The following is a 19,621-nucleotide window of genomic DNA, read 5'->3' as shown; positions in this document are numbered from 1 at the left end:
AGGTGTTTTAGGAGTTTAACTGCTGAGTTTTTACCTCTTAATTTACCTTTCCATTTTTACTTTCTCTCCTCCCGGGAGCTAAACCCAAAGGATTTCACAACGGGGGGGGGGGGGGGGGAGCGCAGAGGAGTCAGAAAAATGACAGTTATTTAAAAATAAACAATGTAGGTATGAATGCCACAAGAACTCACAGAAAAAGTGAGAAATTTGTTAGCTAATACTAAGAAAACATGCTACATAAGTATCACTAGTTATTAGGCCTTTCCAAAGAGGTCTTTCCCTAAGTATTAAAGAAGAAAATACTTTAAGTGTAGAAAAACATTACTATCAGCCTAAATTCATAGAGGAACCAAGCATACATATAGCACTGTTGTTGTGGCAATGAAATGTAAGAAGGCATTGTGATGAAACACTTCTATTAAAAAAATATTACTCTTATAAAAAAGTTCATTCTTCGTCAAGCATCAGAGTGTTTAGGCATACATAAAATTGACTTTAATTTTAGATTACAGAATTGCCTAACCATACACTTTATTATTAGTTGGGACATTGATTTGTCAGAAGAGGTAACCCCTCAAAAAACACCTCATAACTTACCATTTAAGTCAAGAAATATAACAGGAATGTGTGTTTCCATTCCAGGCACTGGAGTCCTAAAATATAAGGAATAAATGGCATCTCCAATAAAGCAGACCTTCTCAGCAGCAAGTATGTCAGCACATAGCCCTAACACACATTCAGAGCTATTTAGGTCAAGTCGATAATAACTGTAGTTTATTGGTTTTACTAAAATTTAATATCAGAGATGCAACAAAGACCTAACTCTTAACTGCTTCTTTTCACCAGTGCTTTTATCCACAATTATCATATCCTCTGATACTAGAACTTAATTTTATAAGATATATATAAATAAACCTGTTTAGAATTGAAGTCCCCTTGTTTAAACTTATTTTCTAATAAAATTATATATTTGGGCCCCATGTGGCTTACTTTACTATTTTTCACATCTATAAAAATGGTACAGAATATTTGCTGACAGTACAGTATAAATCAGCACAAACCCAAGAACTCCCGGAGATGTAATTTTATTGTGACAGAACAGTCTTCTAAGGGACTGACCCCAAGTAATTAACATATTAACTTTTTTCTTAATGTAAATGCAGCAGTACTAAATATTGATCTAGATTCTCAGAAATCTGAATAACTTTGACCAATAGCAACATTATTTAATGAATGCTGTTTTAGGCTTCAGTTATTCAACTCATGAAAATAATTTAACAGTTCATCTAATTCAAATAATTTTTTGCCCATATGCTATTATGAATCTCCCTTGAACAGGGAAAATTTGCACAAGCAAAATCATAATGAAAGCAGGCAATTTATTTAGAATTTCAAAAGACATACTGTAGTATTCATACCATTCTGCAGGGGCCCCTGGAATCCCACTGCCAGCAGAGGGGACCATTACTGCGTTCCTTTCCTCAGTCAGAGTCAGCCTCATCTCTAGAAGTTGAGCTTCACGGTCAGCATCATCCTCAGTTTTATCTAGAATATAAGAAATGGGAATCAAGTACAGAGATCTCACCTGCTCTTTATACTTTCATCCTAAGTAAAACCGTACTTCAGTTTTTGGTTGATAAGGGCTCACTGGAAACGTAATACTTGTCTATTACCAATAATTGGTAATATCTAGGAAAAAATTTCCAGCTAACTGTAAGCTAGAGAAGTTAGATGTACTCTCTCAGAGAGGTCATCTTAATTCATGGAAAACCTAGAGTGGAATAATAAAAAGGATGATTTGTTCCAGAGTCAGATGACTCAAGTGCTTTGGCTAAGAAACATTAGCACATTTCTTAAGCTATTTTTGAGGAGCCATGCTGTCTTTTCTCTTTCTTTGTTGGGGGGGTAGATGGTGGCTACATGGAAATATTATAACAAATGGATAAATAAATGTTCTTTTGAAAAGATATGACACAAAAGAATAACATTTATATGCTCTTGCCAATCCCATTATTCACGGGTTCATCTGGCTCTTAATTTATGTGGCTGCAAATAGGGATTAATCATCCACTGATTTGGGGGGGAGAAAAATATTCAACTTGCTTTTCCTACCATGTTTGCTGACAAGCTTTTGTAGTTGCTGATCTAAGTACTCCTGCCGTTTTGTTAATGCATTCAGCCATTTTCTACGTAGTCTCTCTAAATCTCTGTCCTGGAAGAAAAAAAGGTAAATCATACTAAACATAACACGAAGACAATATATCTGAAACTGATGCTGCATCCTGCTGTAACATCCTTCAAAAATGTAAAGTATTATACAGTAATTTCTTCGTTACCACAACCAGTTGACTCCACATAGTTTAGAACAGAAACTCTCAGGATTTAAAGCATTATTTTGTAGAGTAAGACCATTTCTGAAAAGGCATTCTCTGGTACCCAGAACCAGTTTTATTTCTAATGGTCCCAATCACTTGCAACTAAGATCTTTTAAGAGGTCTCTTTGCTGAATAAAGATCACAAATAGTACACAATAATCTTCTAATTTATATCCCCTGGAACCATCATAAACATTCTTCAATTTCTTACCTGTTGTTTTCAACGTGTTTCACTATTCTCTCCAAGTGTCAGATAAATGCTTCTCTCTTTTTTTGCAGGGTGTGTGTATGTGTGTATGTGATTGACAGACCAACAACTCTACCAGTCAACACCTGAATGCTCGCCAATCTTACCTCATTTCCTTTTTTAATAGAGTTATAACACTGGGTAGGTCAGTGGAATGCTGGCAGATATAGTGTATCTGGATTTTACTAAGGCACTTGACCAAATAGATTATGACACTCTCATGGACAAGATGGAGAAAAGTGCAATGGATATACTTATGTGAAAAACATCACATCCAAAGAACAGTAAGTAATGGAATAAAGTCAGCTGAAAATGAAGTCCCTATTGTTGTACCATAGGACTCTGTATTTAACCCCATCTGACACAGTATTTTTATCAGCAACTTATAGGAAGGCAGACACTTTTATCGAATTAGAATGATACAAAACCAGAAGAGTGACTACACTGCATGACATAATCAGGATTCAAAGAGCTCTGACATCCTAAATGATGAGCCAAGACTAACAAGATAAAATTCAACACACATAAAATCTTGCAGGAGATTAAGAAAAGGGAAAAGAAAACAGACAAAAAAAAAAAGCTATATGACTCCAGATGTGGGAAAGGGAGGTGTGCCTCAAAGTATGGAAAATATCTAGGGGCTTAGTTTGACCGAAAAGCAGTATAAGCCAAGTGTAACAGGGAAAAGGAGTGGTGGCTCCATTCAGGGAGAGAAAAAGTACAAGGAAGAGGCTGTAGATCTTTGAGGAACCTGAATGAAAGAGCTGCATGTTTGGAAAAGGGTAACAGTCACAAATAATTTCTTTGAGATAGACACACTAAACTTCCTAGGCCTAACAGATTGTACTTTATAGTCTAGGAAACCATACTCATTGTTCTCTACTCTATTTTAAGAAAAAGCAGTATATGAATCAAAATTAATTGCATAATTATTAACTACACTATATAGCAAGGATCCAAGAATGTTTAATTTAGTATTTTAATCAATCTTATTTGATTTGATGAGGCTAAAAGGCTAGCAAGTGCTAAATTACCTGGTAACTGTCCATGTCTTCTTCTTCTTCCTAAAAAGAAAAAAATATTATGTAGAACCAAAATAAACATTTATCCAACAAATCAGGCTATGCTAAATAATCTGAATCTTTCTCCATATTTTGTTTTCCAATTTAATTAGTATGTTATTTCATCTCCTACCTATCCTCACTCTCACTCTTAGTTTTATAGGGACTTGGAGTAAACCCTGAGCTTCTCATAGGAAAGTGAACTGCATTCATTTGACCTTTTTAGTCAATACAGTACAATGCTTTCCCTGCTGGGTTTACACTCCCACACACCAGGGGAAATCAAACTCCTGCTGGCAAATAGTCTTTATAAGCTAGTAGGGGGTTTATGCATGCATAGGGGTAGAGTGAAGTTGAGGAAGTTAATCACTATTAGGCACTGTTCCTGATGGCTGAAATGTTTTAACCCTCAGCTTGCCATGTACCAGAGCAAAAACCAACCATCTGCCACAGTGGCTGTGCAAATGCAACACACACACACACACACACACACACACACACACACAAAAGACATCAAAAGAAAATGAGAAGATATACTGAAAGAATCGTTCATGGAAGGCAGTTTTCTGACAGGTTCCAAAAGACTCTTCTGGTTTTATCTTTCAACAAGAACATAATAGGCACAGAAACTTACATGGAAAGTCTCATGAGTTTTGGGGGATCTGAGTGGTCTAATTTTTATACATCCAACACCAACTGACAATATACATTCTTCCATTAGTGGTAAAGTGCCAGATTCCTGTACAGACTTTACTTCAACTTGAATTCGCCGGGATTGCCCCTGTAATCACAATTTTAAGAGTTTCTTAAAATCAGTTTCTTGCAACAGTTCGGTTTAGAGAGACCCCTACTGGCTGATGTTGTGAAAACATTTAAATTTGGAAACACTATCTTACCATATCTCACATTTCAAGTACTAAAATACAAACTGAAAAATTAAGCAGGAAAAATCATTTACCTTTTAAGCAAGCTGTCAGAACACAGGAAAAATATATGGGCTTATATATTTTTCAATAAAAACATTAAAAGAAAGCATTCGAACAAAGGAAATATAAAGAGCTAGCCAACCAACTCACTGATAATCAAATAAATACATATTAAAATAATCATGATAAACTTTCATTTGCATTTATTAAACTAGAAATCATTTCTTTCAAAGGCAATTTCTGATATTGCCCCCAAATCAGGAAACAGGCAATTTCATATACTGTCAGTAGAAATATAAATTGGTACAACTTGTCAGCAGGACAATTTGTCTTAAAAATATTAGTATCCTTTGACCCAGCAATCCAACTTCTTGGAATCTAAATAAATAATCATACATACATACATATATATATATATATATATAAAGATATAATCTAAGGACTCCTAAATCACTCTTAAGAATAACAAAAATTAGATATAAATTAAATGATATTGATAACTTGAATAAACTATGATACAGATAATGAAATAATTATAATATTGCTATAAAAATATGATACATTAAGTTAAAGACAATATTACCAAACACAGCATATACAATATGATCTATTTAAAAAAAAAATAAACAGAGTTAGAAATAAGAAAGATTACTATCTTCAAATCATTGTCCTATTTTCAAAGCAAAAATAATTATCAACAAAAATGCAAATTCAGGAACTAATCAGAAAGGAGCTGTGCCTTCTTTGGCACATTTTCAGAATAAATACTATGTGACATTGTACATATTTACGATATAATATTTTTAAACAGAAATTATACGTATCCCCGGATTACTGAGTACAAAATGGGCTTATAAATTTTAGGAACCTAAAACAGAATCTGAAAAATGGAATTTTAATCTATAATTTTAAGTCAACTACTCTGCCCCTCTTCTATCAGAACTTTAGTTCCCAACAGCTTTGCATTATCAAGAAAATCAATTTAGACAATAATTGGTCCTATCAAGCTAGATTGGAACAGAAGGACTACTAATGTCTTTTGATTTAATATTTTTCAAGGACTATGCATCAGATATTTTATGAAGAGAGTCCCTCAGAAAACACTTAATTGCCTAAAATAGTTTAGACATGGTAATGAGCTACTTTCTATTTATTCTGCCTAAGACAGAAAGTGACAATTTTTGAATAGGTGCCTAAGTGTGATGGGTGAAGTATGAACTTCAGGGGAGGACCCAGGAAAAAGAATCCTGGACTGGCTTAATGTTCCACAGAAAAGCTTTGAAAAGAATACTAAAACTATTAGATTGAACCTCTTAAAATTGCTAATATTTGGCCATTTTTACCCACAAAAATAGCAATTTCATATCGTTATAGCTAACAGCAGTTATGGTCCATGAATTCTAATTCCAGTTTTGTCACTAACAACTTCTGTGACCTTTGGCAGACTACTGAAACCATAGTTTTATCATTTCCAGGTGGTAGGTCTAGATGACATCTAAAATTACGTTGTAGTTTTCTGAAGTATTGTATATCACAAGGATGCCAAGTGTTTCTAACATTAAATGTACAGCTGTTCAAATTTAGAAAAATTATTTTGCTTGACCCCATCAAACACTTGGCCCTTGACATAAGCTGGTTCCTGATTTTCCTCTTTGATATCTACCTGCTTATTCTCAAGTATTCTTTGCAGGCTCAGCTACCTCTACTCAGTCATTAGTGCTGGGGTTACTCAAGTCTCAGTTTTAAGTTCTCTTCTCTTCTCACACTATGCTCTTTCCCTCTCGGTAATCTTACCTTTACCCTAGTTTAAATTACAGTTATATAGATAACGCGCACATTTTTATTTCCAACCCAGACATTGTCACTGAGGTTCAGACTTACAATATCTCTTTTTGGATATCTCCATAGTTCCTTAAATTTAATATAATCATAACGGAATTCATGTTCTTCCCAAACCTGGTCTCTTCCAATGGTGCCATCTCACCAGCTCTGCAATCATAGTGCCTTCCTCACTTTAGTCCATCACCAGTTCTAGAGATCTTACCTCTTAATCATCCGTCAACATGTACTTTTCTCCACCTCTTCTTTAACCACTACCATAGTCCAAACTATCTAGGTTAGGTGCCATACCAGTTTATTACTGGTTTGCCCATATTCATTTTTGCTCCCCTTCAATATGTTCTCTACCCAGGGGTGGATTAACCAGTAAGTAAGGTACACATGGGCTTAGAGTAAACAAGGTACACAAAGGCTTAATTGCGTTTACTTACTGATTCGTAGTACAGAGTTTCACCATATTGTTGATGTGGTGAAAAACAGGTAACTTTTGAGAAATACAAATGTCTGTAAGACCTGCAAAGCCCTACGTGATTTACCTGCCTCTTTCAGCTTTGTCTGGAACCTTCCCCTTTGCATGTGCTCTCTCAGTCTGGCCACAAAAAAAAAAAAAAAGCTTTCTCTAAATTCCCCACATAAGCCTCTGCACATGCTCTGTCCTCTGCATAGTCACTCCCTAGTTTGTCCAGTTAACTCCTCTTCATCAGTCAGATTTTAGCTCACTTTCGCTCCCCCAGGAAAGCTTGGTAGGTCAAATCTCCTCATTGTAAATTTTCATAATGTAATGTACTTAGTAGAACTTACCACAGCTGCATTTTTACATTTATGGGATTATTTAATTAAAGTCAGTCTTTCCCTCTAGTCTCTAAGATCCAAGACAAAAAAAAACTGTCTTACCCATAACAGGCCTAAGCCTTACCACAGTGACTGTCACATCGCATGTGAAATAAATAGTTGTATAATAAATAAGCTTTATTCTGTCACTTTCTTGTTCAAGAACAGTAGGTCCTAATTTTCAAACATATTAAATTCAAATGAGTATAACTACCTACCACATGCTTCTCTGACCACTTCTCTTTCTGCTTTCCAGCTCTTCCTACATGTTACTTTCTACCTAAACTTACCTAATTCCAGCCTCTACGTCTTCATATTTTTATATGAAATAACTTTCCAGCCCTTGCATTGATCCTTTCAGCATCCAGGTCAATATTCACATTCTTCAAAAAAGCCTTTCCTGATAAGCCCAACATATCTTTGAACACTTTGAATATAGACTGTAAGAAGTGTAACAAACACTTAAATATTCACTTTACTCTCTATACTAAACCATAGAAAATTTTCTAGTCTTATCTTCCAGTAGATGGATTTCTAAGTCATCCAAGGAAGATACATAAATTTAATAGATGTCCAGAAAAAGATGTCTTCACACCCTTAAGAATTCTATTTTATGTATCTATCTCATGCTTTAAACGAATTTCCTTTTGCTTTTAGTTCCTTGCCCAGATACATAAATTAATATGCGAAAATTTATTTTCTTCTATTTATGTGTTTAAAAAAAGCAGTCTTTATTACCCTCTTCCTAAAGCTTTCAGAAACTTACATTTTTTTCTTTATTGTGCTTTAAGTGAAAGTTTACAAATCAAGTCAGTCTCTCATACAAAAATTTATACACACCTTGCTATGTATTCCTAGCCGCTCTCCCCCTAATGAGAAAGCATACTCCTCCCTCTCCATCCTGTATTCCCATGTCCATTCAGCCAGCTCCTGTCCCCCTCTGCTTTCTCATCTTGCCTCCAGGCAGAAGCTACCCACATAGTCTCATGCGAAACATATATTTAAGCAAATTTTCTCTTTGCTTTAACTTTTCTCAGATTTTGCTTCAGATGATTTTAACATTCCTTTTCTAGAGCTATTCTACTATTGTTGAAAAGGATGAAAACAACCATAGTATATAATATTCTACTAAAGTTTGGATTAATGCAAAGTATAGCTGAAAGAGTATTTCCAAATCATATATGCAAAGCCCACTGAATAGTACTAAGTAAGATTTTCCCCTTCATTGTTAGCTGGCAACATAGTCACTGACGAATCACAATCTGCCTGTGGTTATGATTCCCAGATCTTTTTCTGCTGTAACCTCTGGCATGTTTACATATCTACCGAGCTTACATTTATTTAACCCTCCTATGTCTCAAACACCGTGCTTTATATACACATAGCAGTTCTCTTCATTTTTACATTAATCCTATGAAGTAGGTATTATTATCTCCATATTACAGATGAAGGAATAAGTACTGAGAGGTTATTTAAGTTGCTCAGGAATATACAGCTAGGCAGTGGTAAAGCCAGAATTGAATCTAAGCATGTTGGACTATGAAGTCCTTATTTTTTCTACCAAGTCACACTGCTTCTCCTTGTCTTAATATATGTTCTAATGCTGTTTGATACATGTGTTTTATTTCCTACAATTCAGTTCTAAGTTGCTTTTTTAATGCCTATCTTTTTTTCTTATTTAATTTTAACAGAGCTGTTTTTAAAACACTACAAAAACAAAAAGTATTATAAATAGTAATATTTTTGAAAATGAAAGGAAATGTACATGAAGTAGGAGACATTTTAATACAAGAAATAGACCTGACATTTTTGCTAAAAGAAATCCATTATTAAGCTTTCTAGTATGAAAGAATTTAAAATACAAGTGATAATGGTCATAATTTTGTTACCTGCCGGAGCTGGAAGATACCACCTGTTGGCACATCCTTAGCAGAAATCACTTCTACAGGGCAGTAATCACCATTCTCATTCTGTTCCAGGATTTGAACCCAGAATTCTACTTTTCTGGTGACTTCACTCCATCTAGGAAGTAGATAAAGTTCTTGGAAAATCATAAATATTTCTGTTTCACTACGTGCTATATTTACACAACAGGTATTATTAGAACATCATAATAGGCAAATGGTAACTATAACTCAAAGAATAAAATTTCTCTAAAAAAAGACCCCTTGGGATCCTACACACCTTGGGACCCTACACGTGAGAACAATAATAAAGATCTCCAAACAGAATAACTCAGTAGAATCACGTGTAGATCAATGAGCAATAATCAAGTATATACTGGCAAATTTAGTTAAAATCAAAGTTAAAAAAAAAACTTAGCATCATAACTGGAAATAGCTTATTTTTTCAAAATGATAAAATAGTTATTAGTCTATTTCAAATGACTGTTCAAAGATCTAAACATTTTAATTATATGTACAGAAGCTAGTAGATAAACTGAGGTAGCACTGCATGCTTTAATGACTTCACAAGTGTCTTTCATTAGATCAATATGAAACTCAAGGAAAAATTCTCAACTTCTAATTTAGTACTTGCTAAAACACCCTCTAAATGCAAAAAGATATATAAATCTGGTTCCCTTTTATAATTAAATTAAAAACCTAAAAATATGATATTTCTGTCTCCTCCTTTTAATTCTAACAAAATCCTGTTCAACAAACAAGCCTTTTATCAGTGATACCACTTGAAAAGAACTGTGAACTAAAGACAGAGTAAGTAAACTTGAATGCCAGGATAGATACTGATCAATTCTCTCTACAGGTGATTAATTAGAAGTAATTCAAAATGATAAGCTACCTCTTCTCTAAACAATTCATTTTACAGTGTCTTCTTAAATACTTACAAATTTAACTTCCTTCCATCACCCTTCAAAGTTCACTTCCCTAAAGAAGTTTAGCCATGGTATTAGTACACCACCTATCTCTGGAATACTGGTAATGTCCAGGAGATAGTAACCTTTATAAACGGCAGCATTCAACTTTTTTTATTATTGTAAATGGAACTAAAAAAAAATGGGACTAGATATCCGAAATTCACCTATCCCGGAGACTACGTGTTTTTGCTTGTATAATTCCCAAATCCCAAAGGGCTGGATTTTTTCGAGGATCAGTCATCTTATGGCCATATACTTCAATTGCCAATGCCCCTTCTGAAAGATGCTCAATAAAGTCTTCAGTGATGTTAACAGAAAACTCCTGAAACAAAATTACAGAAAATATTTTCTGGAAACTTTATGATTACTTATACCCCACCTCATGAACTTATTTAATCACAGACGAAAGAAACAGAAAACAGAAAGCTTTAGTTATAAAACAATCTAGCATCCATAATGAATGCTAAGGTTCTTGACTTTAAAAAAAGCTATCCTATGACTCCGATTTTTTTTAACTTTTCACGTTAAAAGTCTATTATGTAAGGCCAGCATTACATTTTATTTTGTTAGCAGTATTTCAGGAGTTATTTTTAAAATTGTAAATAACGATATTAAGTATTACAACAATGATCTACAATGTCTTGATATAAAAGTTAATACATGCAATAATGTAGTAGTGCTGGAAAAACAATTTTTTCCAGTTTTTAGGATGCTAACTATCCCTAATAATAGGAAAGGAACTAATGATCATCACTGCAAAAAAATCACATAATTAAAAAAAATTCTCCAACCTGTCCATATCTACAAAAAGAGAAAATGAGCTTGTGCCAATATATTTGAAACTGGATATAAGACAAGTTTTTGGACTAATAAGGATTAAACTCTAAAATAGTTTATTAAAGAAATCCATTATCTTCTGTCTCTCAGTATGTCTCTCTATCTTTAAAATGCTTCAACTGTCTTGAAAAAAATGAGATGAATCAAGTCTGGTCTAGAAGGAAAAAAACAACTGAAACCTGAGAATATTGGTTTTGCTAATTACTAGCCATGGGCAAAATGACTTCTCTGAACTAGTTTCTTCTGCAGAAAAAGAAGAACTATCAACAAATACAACTGTGATAAAGATCAAATTAAAGAATAGCATAAAGTGCTTAGCAAGGGTGCTCAATAATTTTAGTAGTTCTCTGTTTTCTACCTTCAATTTCTCTGTAAACTAATTTATGTTTTTAGATAACAATTCTCTAGAAATCTAATACAAAATATGGATACTCTTTGGAAGTGAGCACATATATATAAATCTATATATTCACAGAAAAGTTCACTTTTGATTTTGAAGGAGTTGAATGTATTAATACTTTAAGTATTGGCTTCAATCCCATTTTAGTAAACTCTGCTCCAAGACATGTATTACTATCAGATTATTCAAAGGAATAAGATTCATTTTTTGTTTTGTAAGTAGTTTAAAATTAGACGAAGTCCGAAAAGCAAACTTACATTACAATGATCAAAGACAACCATGCACTGAGGTTCCTTGCTGACAGGGGAGGATGAGGTATCTACTTCAGGTGCAACAATCATGGGCTCCTGTTGATCCCAGAAGTTGTATTTGCAGAATACAAAGTGGGACAGATGCTGTGGCAACCCAGTAGCTTGGAGTATTTTAACCTGAGGGAAAAATAAGGCTTTGTGTTTGTTGTTTCTTAATTAGAAAGTTCCAAGAAGTACTTTGACTCAAGAGGTACGGACTCTACTCCTGACTCTGTCACTAACTGTTCATTTATGGTGGACAAATGACATACATTTTGGGACTGTAGTTCTCCATCTGCTAAGTGGGGTGAAAACTGCCACATTTACTGAGAGGCTTAACATAGGGTAACAAATAATTTGTCTGTAAAGATAGATATTTTAAAGCATTAAGAGGCTGGTGAAGTACATTTATATCATAGGTTCTTATAATAGTAAAAACAGAAGAATAAAGTTCTCAGACATCAACACCATTCAATGATATGAATTTGACTAACATGAGAGCAGACCAAGATTGTTAACCAGAATGAACAAAGTACAAAAGCCATGTATGTGTTAATAAACCAAGAAATATTCAGAAAAGGGCAAAACATTTATCTGATAATTTTAAGTGTAAAAGCGAGCACAGTTTTCAAGTAGGTATTGTTGCTGTAGCAGGTATGTATAGTGTAACGCATCGTTTGATTTCTTGACTGCTGCTTCCATGGGTGTTGATTATATGATAACAGGGCATTTTTTGGAGAACTTTAAAGGCACTGAGAATGCATAATTTAAAGATCTGGCTTACGGCTATGCACAAACTGGGGCAAGAGTAGAAGGAATTAAAGATGGTGAATGTTTACCATTCTTAGCATTAACATTTACTGGATGTGTTCTCTATGCATATTTAGAGAGGAGAGGCATATTCAAGAAAACATGCTTTGGATGGGGAGTATAGAGTTATATGATAACATATTAGAAATACGTATTTGATCAGACTGGATATCTCCAGAAGAAATGACTATAACAGGTTTTAAAGCAGCCAAATATTGTTAATATTTCTTCTGGCAGGAAGCATCATGTTGATATTTAAGTTAGAATTTTTGCTGTTGTCATATGCTAAAACTCCTCCAACTATGAAGTTAAATGCAATTGTGAACTAATAATTGACTGAGGAGGCTTACATGAACAAGCATTAATCATTTATTATATTTTTTATCTGGTAACTTCCTGCATGTTGTAGATGATTCACTCTGCCTCCAGTGAATAAATATAACAAAAATAAACTTGAATATGTGCCAGAAGTTGGTATAGTTCAGCAACCACAAGGAATCATAGAAGCCTTGTTACACTGAGATAGGATACAAATCTTTACTGATACACTGATAAATATAATAGCCTTAACACTTCAGGAAACACAATAATGACAAAAAAAAAAACACAAAGCAGAGGACTTTATTTTCTCCCATACGAGGCAAATAATGTGTAAGCAACAAATGAGAACTCCCATTATTATTCATTTTTTCCTTCGATGTCAACAAGAGTTTGAAACATCAATATAGCAATTCCCAGACAGGTCATGAAAGACAGGCAGACTGATAACAATGTACTTCTTCAAACCAAATATCACAATCAGTATTTTGAAGTCAATTTTTCATTAAATTTGAAAACCATCATCTTTTCATTAAGTGTTTAAAAATGTTTACTGTATTTTTCAAGGTGAGGCAATATGATATATGAGGTTACAAGATTTTGGAGTTATACAGATCTAAATTACAATACCTAGCCAATTACTAGCTTCCATTCTCAAACATATTACTTAAATTCTGTGAAGTTAATTTTCTTAATTCCAACAGAGCTTCCAGACTAAGACAGACTAGGCAGAGTGGCCTGGTGAATTACTTCCGAAAATCGGTCAACGAAAACCCTATGGATCACAAAGGTCTGATCCACAAATGCTCATGGGGATGACACAGGACTGGGCAGCATTTCATTCCATTGTGCGTGGCGCTGTCATGAGTTGAGAATTGGCTTGATAGCAGCTAACAACAGCAAGTTTTCTCTTTTGCAAAAGAAGAATATTAATAGCTACTTTACAGTATTAGTGACAGAGCTGACTACACTAATGAAATTAATGAAAGTAGTTCCAGGCATTGAGAAGATGTTCAATATAAACCAAATTTTTCCTGTAGTAATTAACCTCAATCTTACGATTCAAATAAACAAGAACGCAAGACTTAATATGATCAGCACGCCACTACAGGCAACTTCTCAGGAATAGGACTGCCAGGAATGAGGAATATCTAGAATACAGGTGGTGGGTTTCATGTGTTTCCTTTTTAAATGTTTGCATACAGAAACTAAAATCACCACAAAGTATCAGAATATCACAGGATGTCAACTTGAAGCTGCTCAAGATAAAGGAGCCCAGGAATGTCACTAGACATTAACGTTGTTTAGGGTTTTTTAATGCAGTAATATTTAACATAATTTAAAATACTAAATTGTTAATATATGCAATTTTTTGACCAGGGCTCTTCAGAAACATGTTAGAAAGCAAAAAAGCTATCAAAGTCTATGAGGGTTAGAGTTATGTCAAAAGGAAGCAAGAGCCAACTAACAAGGCTCTCACAGGCCAAAGAGGGTATCATTTGAGCTTCACTTCAACAAAGACCAAAGGGTTGGCAGTTCAAATCCGCCAGGCGCTCCTTAGAAACTCTATGGGGCCGTTCTACTCTGTCCTATAGGTTTGCTATGAGTCAGAATCGACTCGATGGCACTGGGTTTGGTTTGGGTTTTGGTTTCAACAAAGACTATAAATGCAATGGACTGAAGCACATCAAATATGTTTAAATTTACACATCTAAAATGATATTAAGACCAGAAAAAAAATTCCACTAGTCACTTTTGGATATTAGTAGGAAAATCAATTCATTATTTTGAAAATTGGTAAATAAAAGGAGTAAATCAAACATGTATCCTGCCTTTCATATATAAACAGTATCTGAACAACAAAATAGTTGATAATGGGAAGACTCTTTATAAGTATTCTAGCTAATAAAATAAGGAATGATAGAATTAAAGTATTACTCTTTTGTAAGTCCTAAAGAAATAATGCATCTAGATAATAATCATCAGTGGTTGCTAACATCTCCAAAATGAGAAATAACCACACATGATGTGTCTCCTGATGAAAGAATACATCACCACCTATGAAGTATCCTTGCTACTCCCATCCTCTGTATATCACCTCTATATCTACCGATTTTACAGAAAATGCATATCAAACATGTTAAGCAACACCAATCAACAAAATCTACACTATAAGAAACTACATGGCAAAGGCCCAGCTTCTACAATAAATAACTTGCAAGGTAAAAGAAGATGAGACACAAAGGGACGGCAAGTGTGCACACAGACTAAAAGGGATTTAAGAGACATTATCAATGAAGACAATAATGAGAAACAGACGGGACAGTTCATGATATTGAGGAATTACTAATTCTTATGTGTGATAATATTATACTTTTCTTTAAAAAAAAGTACTCATCAGGCGGGGCCAAGATGGCCAACTAGGTAGACGCTACCCTGGGTCCCTCTTGAAACAAAGACTCGGAAAAACAAGTGAATCAATCACATACATGACAATCTACGAACCCTGACCATCAAACACAGATCTAAAGAGTTGACCTGAGTGACAGGTAAGCAAAAAGCTGCGCCCTAAACCAGTGACCACTTCTGGAACCCACAACCCGCTCCACAGCCTTAAGCCCTCGCGGTTCCCTGGTGCCGAATGGCGGGGCTGATAGAGGCTTGCTAAGGCAGGGCAGGCACGGGACACAGCCCTAACCCCTAGCCCCCTGGGGTAACCTCCATAGAGACTCAGCCAGCACAAGCAGGCTGCACACTGACGAGGCTGAGAGAATGAACAAGCAACCATGGGGAAGCGGCGACTGTTTCGGAGCCTGGAGCCAGCGTCCCAGTCAGAAAACATTGGCGCCGGGCTTTGGACTGGGCGCAGGGGAGCTAGGCATGGCATCCTGAGACAGCGCAAACATGGGACGCAGCCCTAGCCCCCAAAAGTGACCTCGGGGGAAGCCCAGCCAGTGCACGTAGGCAGCGCAGCAACGCAGCTGACAGGAAGAGAAGTCACGGGGAGGCAGCGACTGGTTCTGAAGCATGGAGTGCGGCGTCCCAGCTGGGGAACCGTGGCACTGGGCTTTGGACTGGGAGCTGAGGAATTAACCACTGCTTCTTTATTTTCTGAGACAGCACATGCACAAGACACGGGCCTGAGCCTTGGGGGCAATCTCGACCCAGCCAATGCACACAGGCTACAGGCCCCTCGGAAATCTCAGATAAAACAGTCCTCAACAAGCAAGATAAGTAACTTTGTCTATATTCCTTGGTGCTACTCTCTCCTATCTATCTGATCCCTCCCCTCCCCTTCCCTTCCCAGGCGGCTTCATTAACATTGGAATTTCCTGGGCCAGAGAGAGAAGTGCTCTGTGGATTTTTGTTTGTTTGTTTGTTTGTTTGTTTGTTTCTTTGTTTGTTTGTTTTGTCTTTTCCTAACCCATTCTCCTGGCCTGAGAGAAGCAGCTACAAAAAACCCAGGGACCAAGAATCCTTCCCTGACTTCCCAAAATTGGACTAAAAATACAAAACTAGCTCCAGCCAAGCATATGAGATCCACAGTCTTGGGCTTTCATCCATACAGGGACCAAGGTGCCTATTATAATGCAAAGGCAATTCTGATAGGGATCTGACTATAATTGTTTTAGCGGATTACTGGAAAGACAAGTTTCCCAGGTCTGATATCTCTACCTATTAAACAGAGCCCTCACTGACCCACAATGGGGAAATGAGGGCTGAAGCTCCATCCAAACCACCTAACCTTCTACCACTGGGGTCTCAGGATAGTGACATCTACCAATCTGTAGAGGTACATGCATTGGGTGCCTAAGGTACAGCTGCAGAGCCCACCCACCAAAGTGCTTTAGGAATAGAGACACACCTACCTCACTGGCACTTGGGGGAAGCCTGTCAGCATCCTGCCCCCGCCGGAGTGTGAACCCCTGCTGCTACTAGAATCTGGTGCACACAACTAGCACCACTACTCCTCTAAGCGAATAGGTGACAGTCTACCCCACACACTTGGTGACGCAAAATCAGATTCTACTCAAGAATAGTGAATGGACTCTTAGGTTTATATTTCTGGTAATGGCCCAAACCAGCTGGTGAGAGGACATAAGTGATTCAAGGGCTGCAACAATCAAGACAGCACAATCTAGCAGCCCATCTACGTATATTGAAAGAAAACAAAACAAGATAAGACTCAGTGAGCAAATATAAAATACATTATTACAATATCTTATAGATGGCTCGGAGACAGCAGTTGATATCACACCACATAAAGAAGCAGACCATGATTGCTTCTGCAACTCCCCAAATTAAAGAATCAAAATCTTTCCCAAATAAAGATACAACCCTGGAATTGCCACATGCAGAATATAAAAAACTAATTTACAGAATGCTTCAAGACATCAGGGATGACCTCAAAAATGAAATAAGGCAATCTACAGAAAAAGCCAAGGAACACGCTGATAACGCAGTTGAAGAAATCAAAAAGATTATTCAAGAACATAGTAGAAAAATTAATAAGCTGCAACAATCCATAGAAAGAAAGCATTCAGAAATCCAAAAGATTAACAGTAAAATTATACAATTAGACAACTCAATAGGAAGTCAGAGGAGCAGAAACGAGGAATTGGAATGCAGAGTGGGGAAGCTGGAGGATAAGGCAATTGACACCAATATAGTTGAAGAAAAATCAGATAAAAGAATTAAAAAAAATGAAAAAACCCTAAGAATCATGTAGGACTCTATCAAGAAGGATAACTTGCATGTAATTGGAGTGCCAGAACAAGGAGGCATAACAGAAAATACAGAGAGAATAGTTGAAGATCTGTTGGCAAAAAACTTCCCTGACATCATGAAAGATGAAAGGATGTCTATCCAAGATGCTCATCGAAACCCATATAGGATTGATCCAAAAAGAAAATTACCAGGACATATTATCATCAAACTTGCCAAAACCAAAGATAAAGAGAATATTTTAAAAGCAGCCAGGGAGAAAAGAAAGGTCTCCTACAAAGGAGAATCAATAAGAAAAAGTTCAGACGACTCAGCAGAAACCATACAGTCAAGAAGGCAATGGGATGACATATATAGAGCAATGAAGGAGAAAAACTGCCAGCCAAGAATCATTTATCCAGCAAAATTCTCTCTCACATATGAAGGTGAAATTAAAACATTTACAAATAAACACAAGCTTAGAGAATTTGTAAAAACCAAACCAAAGCTACAAGAAATACTAAAGGAAGTTGTTTGGTCAGAAAATCAGTAACATCAGATAACAACACAATACAAGGTCACAGAACAGAACACCCTGATATCAATTCAAATAAGGAAATCACAACAACAAATTAAGATTAATTTTTTAAAAGGAAAACATGCCCAAACAGGGAATCATTGAAGTCATTATGTACAAGATCACAATAATCAAAAAGAGGGACTAAATACAGTAGGCATAGAACTGCCATATGGAGAGGAAAACAAGGCGATATAGAACGATACAAGTGAGGTTTTTACTTAGAAAAATAGGGGTAAATATTAAGGTAACCACAAAGAGGTCTAACAATTCCATAACTCAAAATAAAAACCAAGAAAAACATAACGACTCAGCAAACATAAAGTCAAATACTATGAAAATGAGGAACACAATTTACAAAGAAAAACGTCTCAGCACAAAAAAGTAAGTGGAAAAATGAAATTGTCAACAACACACATAAAAAGGCATCAAAATGACAGCACTAAACACATAGTTATCTATAATTATGCTGAATGTAAATGGACTAAATGCACCAATAAAGAGACAGAGAGTCTCAGACTGGATAAAGAAACATGATCCGTCTATATACTGACACACCTTAGACTTAAGAGACACAAACTAAAACTCAAAGGATGGAAAAATATATATCAAGCAAACAGCAAGCAAAAAAGAGCAGGAGTAGCAATATTAATTTCTGACAAAATAGACTTTAAAGTTAAATCCACCACAAAGGATAAAGAAGGACTCTGCATAATGATTAAAGGGACCGTTGACCAGAAGATTTAACCATATTAAATATTTATGCACCCAATGACAGGGCTGCAAGATACATAAAACAAACCTTAACAGACCTGAAAAGTGAGATAGACACCTCCACAATTATAATAGGAGACTTCAACACACCACTTTTGGAGAAGGAAACGACTTCCAGTAAGAAGCTCCATAGAGACATGGAAGACCTAATTGCTACAATCAACCAACTTGACCTCATACACCTATAGAGAACACTCCACCCAACAGCTGCAAAGTATACTTTTTTTTCTAGCGCACATGGAACATTCTCTAGAATAGATCATGTATTAGGTCATAAAACAAACCTTTGCAGAATCCAAAACATCAAAATATTACAAAGCATCTTCTCAGATCACAGGGCCATAAAGGTAGAAATCAATAAAAGAAAAATCCGGGAAAAGAAATCAAATACTTGGAAACTGAACAACACCCTGCTGAAAAAAGACTGGGTTATAGAAGACATTAAGGAGGGAATAAAGAAATTCATAGAATGCAATGAGAATGAAAACATTTCCTATTAAAAGCTCTAGGACACAGCAAAAGCAGCGCTCAGAGGTCAATTTATATCGATAAATGCACACATACATAAAGAAGAAAAGAGTCAAAATCAGAGAACTGTCCCTACAACTTGAACAAATAGAACACGAGCAACAAAAGAGTCCATCACGCACCAGAAGAAAACAAATAATAAAAATTAGAGCTGAACTAAATGAATTAGAACAGAAAAACAATTCAAAGAATTAACAAAGCCAAAAGCTGGTTCTTTGAAAAAATTAAC

The 19,621-nt window shown here is 35.7% G+C and overlaps 1 protein-coding gene across 5 annotated transcripts in view; it reads right to left on the bottom strand.

Annotated features, from left to right (window-relative positions):
- Window positions 1–19,621, bottom strand: part of KIF13B (kinesin family member 13B) — a 346,406-nt gene that overhangs the window by 100,512 nt on the left and 226,273 nt on the right. For all 5 annotated transcript variants that reach the window (XM_049865676.1, XM_049865675.1, XM_049865679.1 and 2 more), the window contains 8 exons: window positions 11,649–11,819; window positions 10,319–10,476; window positions 9,169–9,301; window positions 4,318–4,464; window positions 3,657–3,686; window positions 2,113–2,212; window positions 1,419–1,545; window positions 598–653 (listed from right to left, as the gene is read on the bottom strand). In XM_049865676.1, coding sequence (XP_049721633.1) covers window positions 598–653; window positions 1,419–1,545; window positions 2,113–2,212; window positions 3,657–3,686; window positions 4,318–4,464; window positions 9,169–9,301; window positions 10,319–10,476; window positions 11,649–11,819 — 922 coding nt within the window. The remainder of the gene's footprint in view (window positions 1–597; window positions 654–1,418; window positions 1,546–2,112; window positions 2,213–3,656; window positions 3,687–4,317; window positions 4,465–9,168; window positions 9,302–10,318; window positions 10,477–11,648; window positions 11,820–19,621) is intronic.

This window comes from Elephas maximus, chromosome 22 (assembly GCF_024166365.1).
Source record: "Elephas maximus indicus isolate mEleMax1 chromosome 22, mEleMax1 primary haplotype, whole genome shotgun sequence".
Lineage (NCBI taxonomy): Eukaryota > Metazoa > Chordata > Mammalia > Proboscidea > Elephantidae > Elephas > Elephas maximus.
Note: the sequence above shows the minus strand (reverse complement) of the source record. Positions and strands in the feature narration are given on the sequence as shown.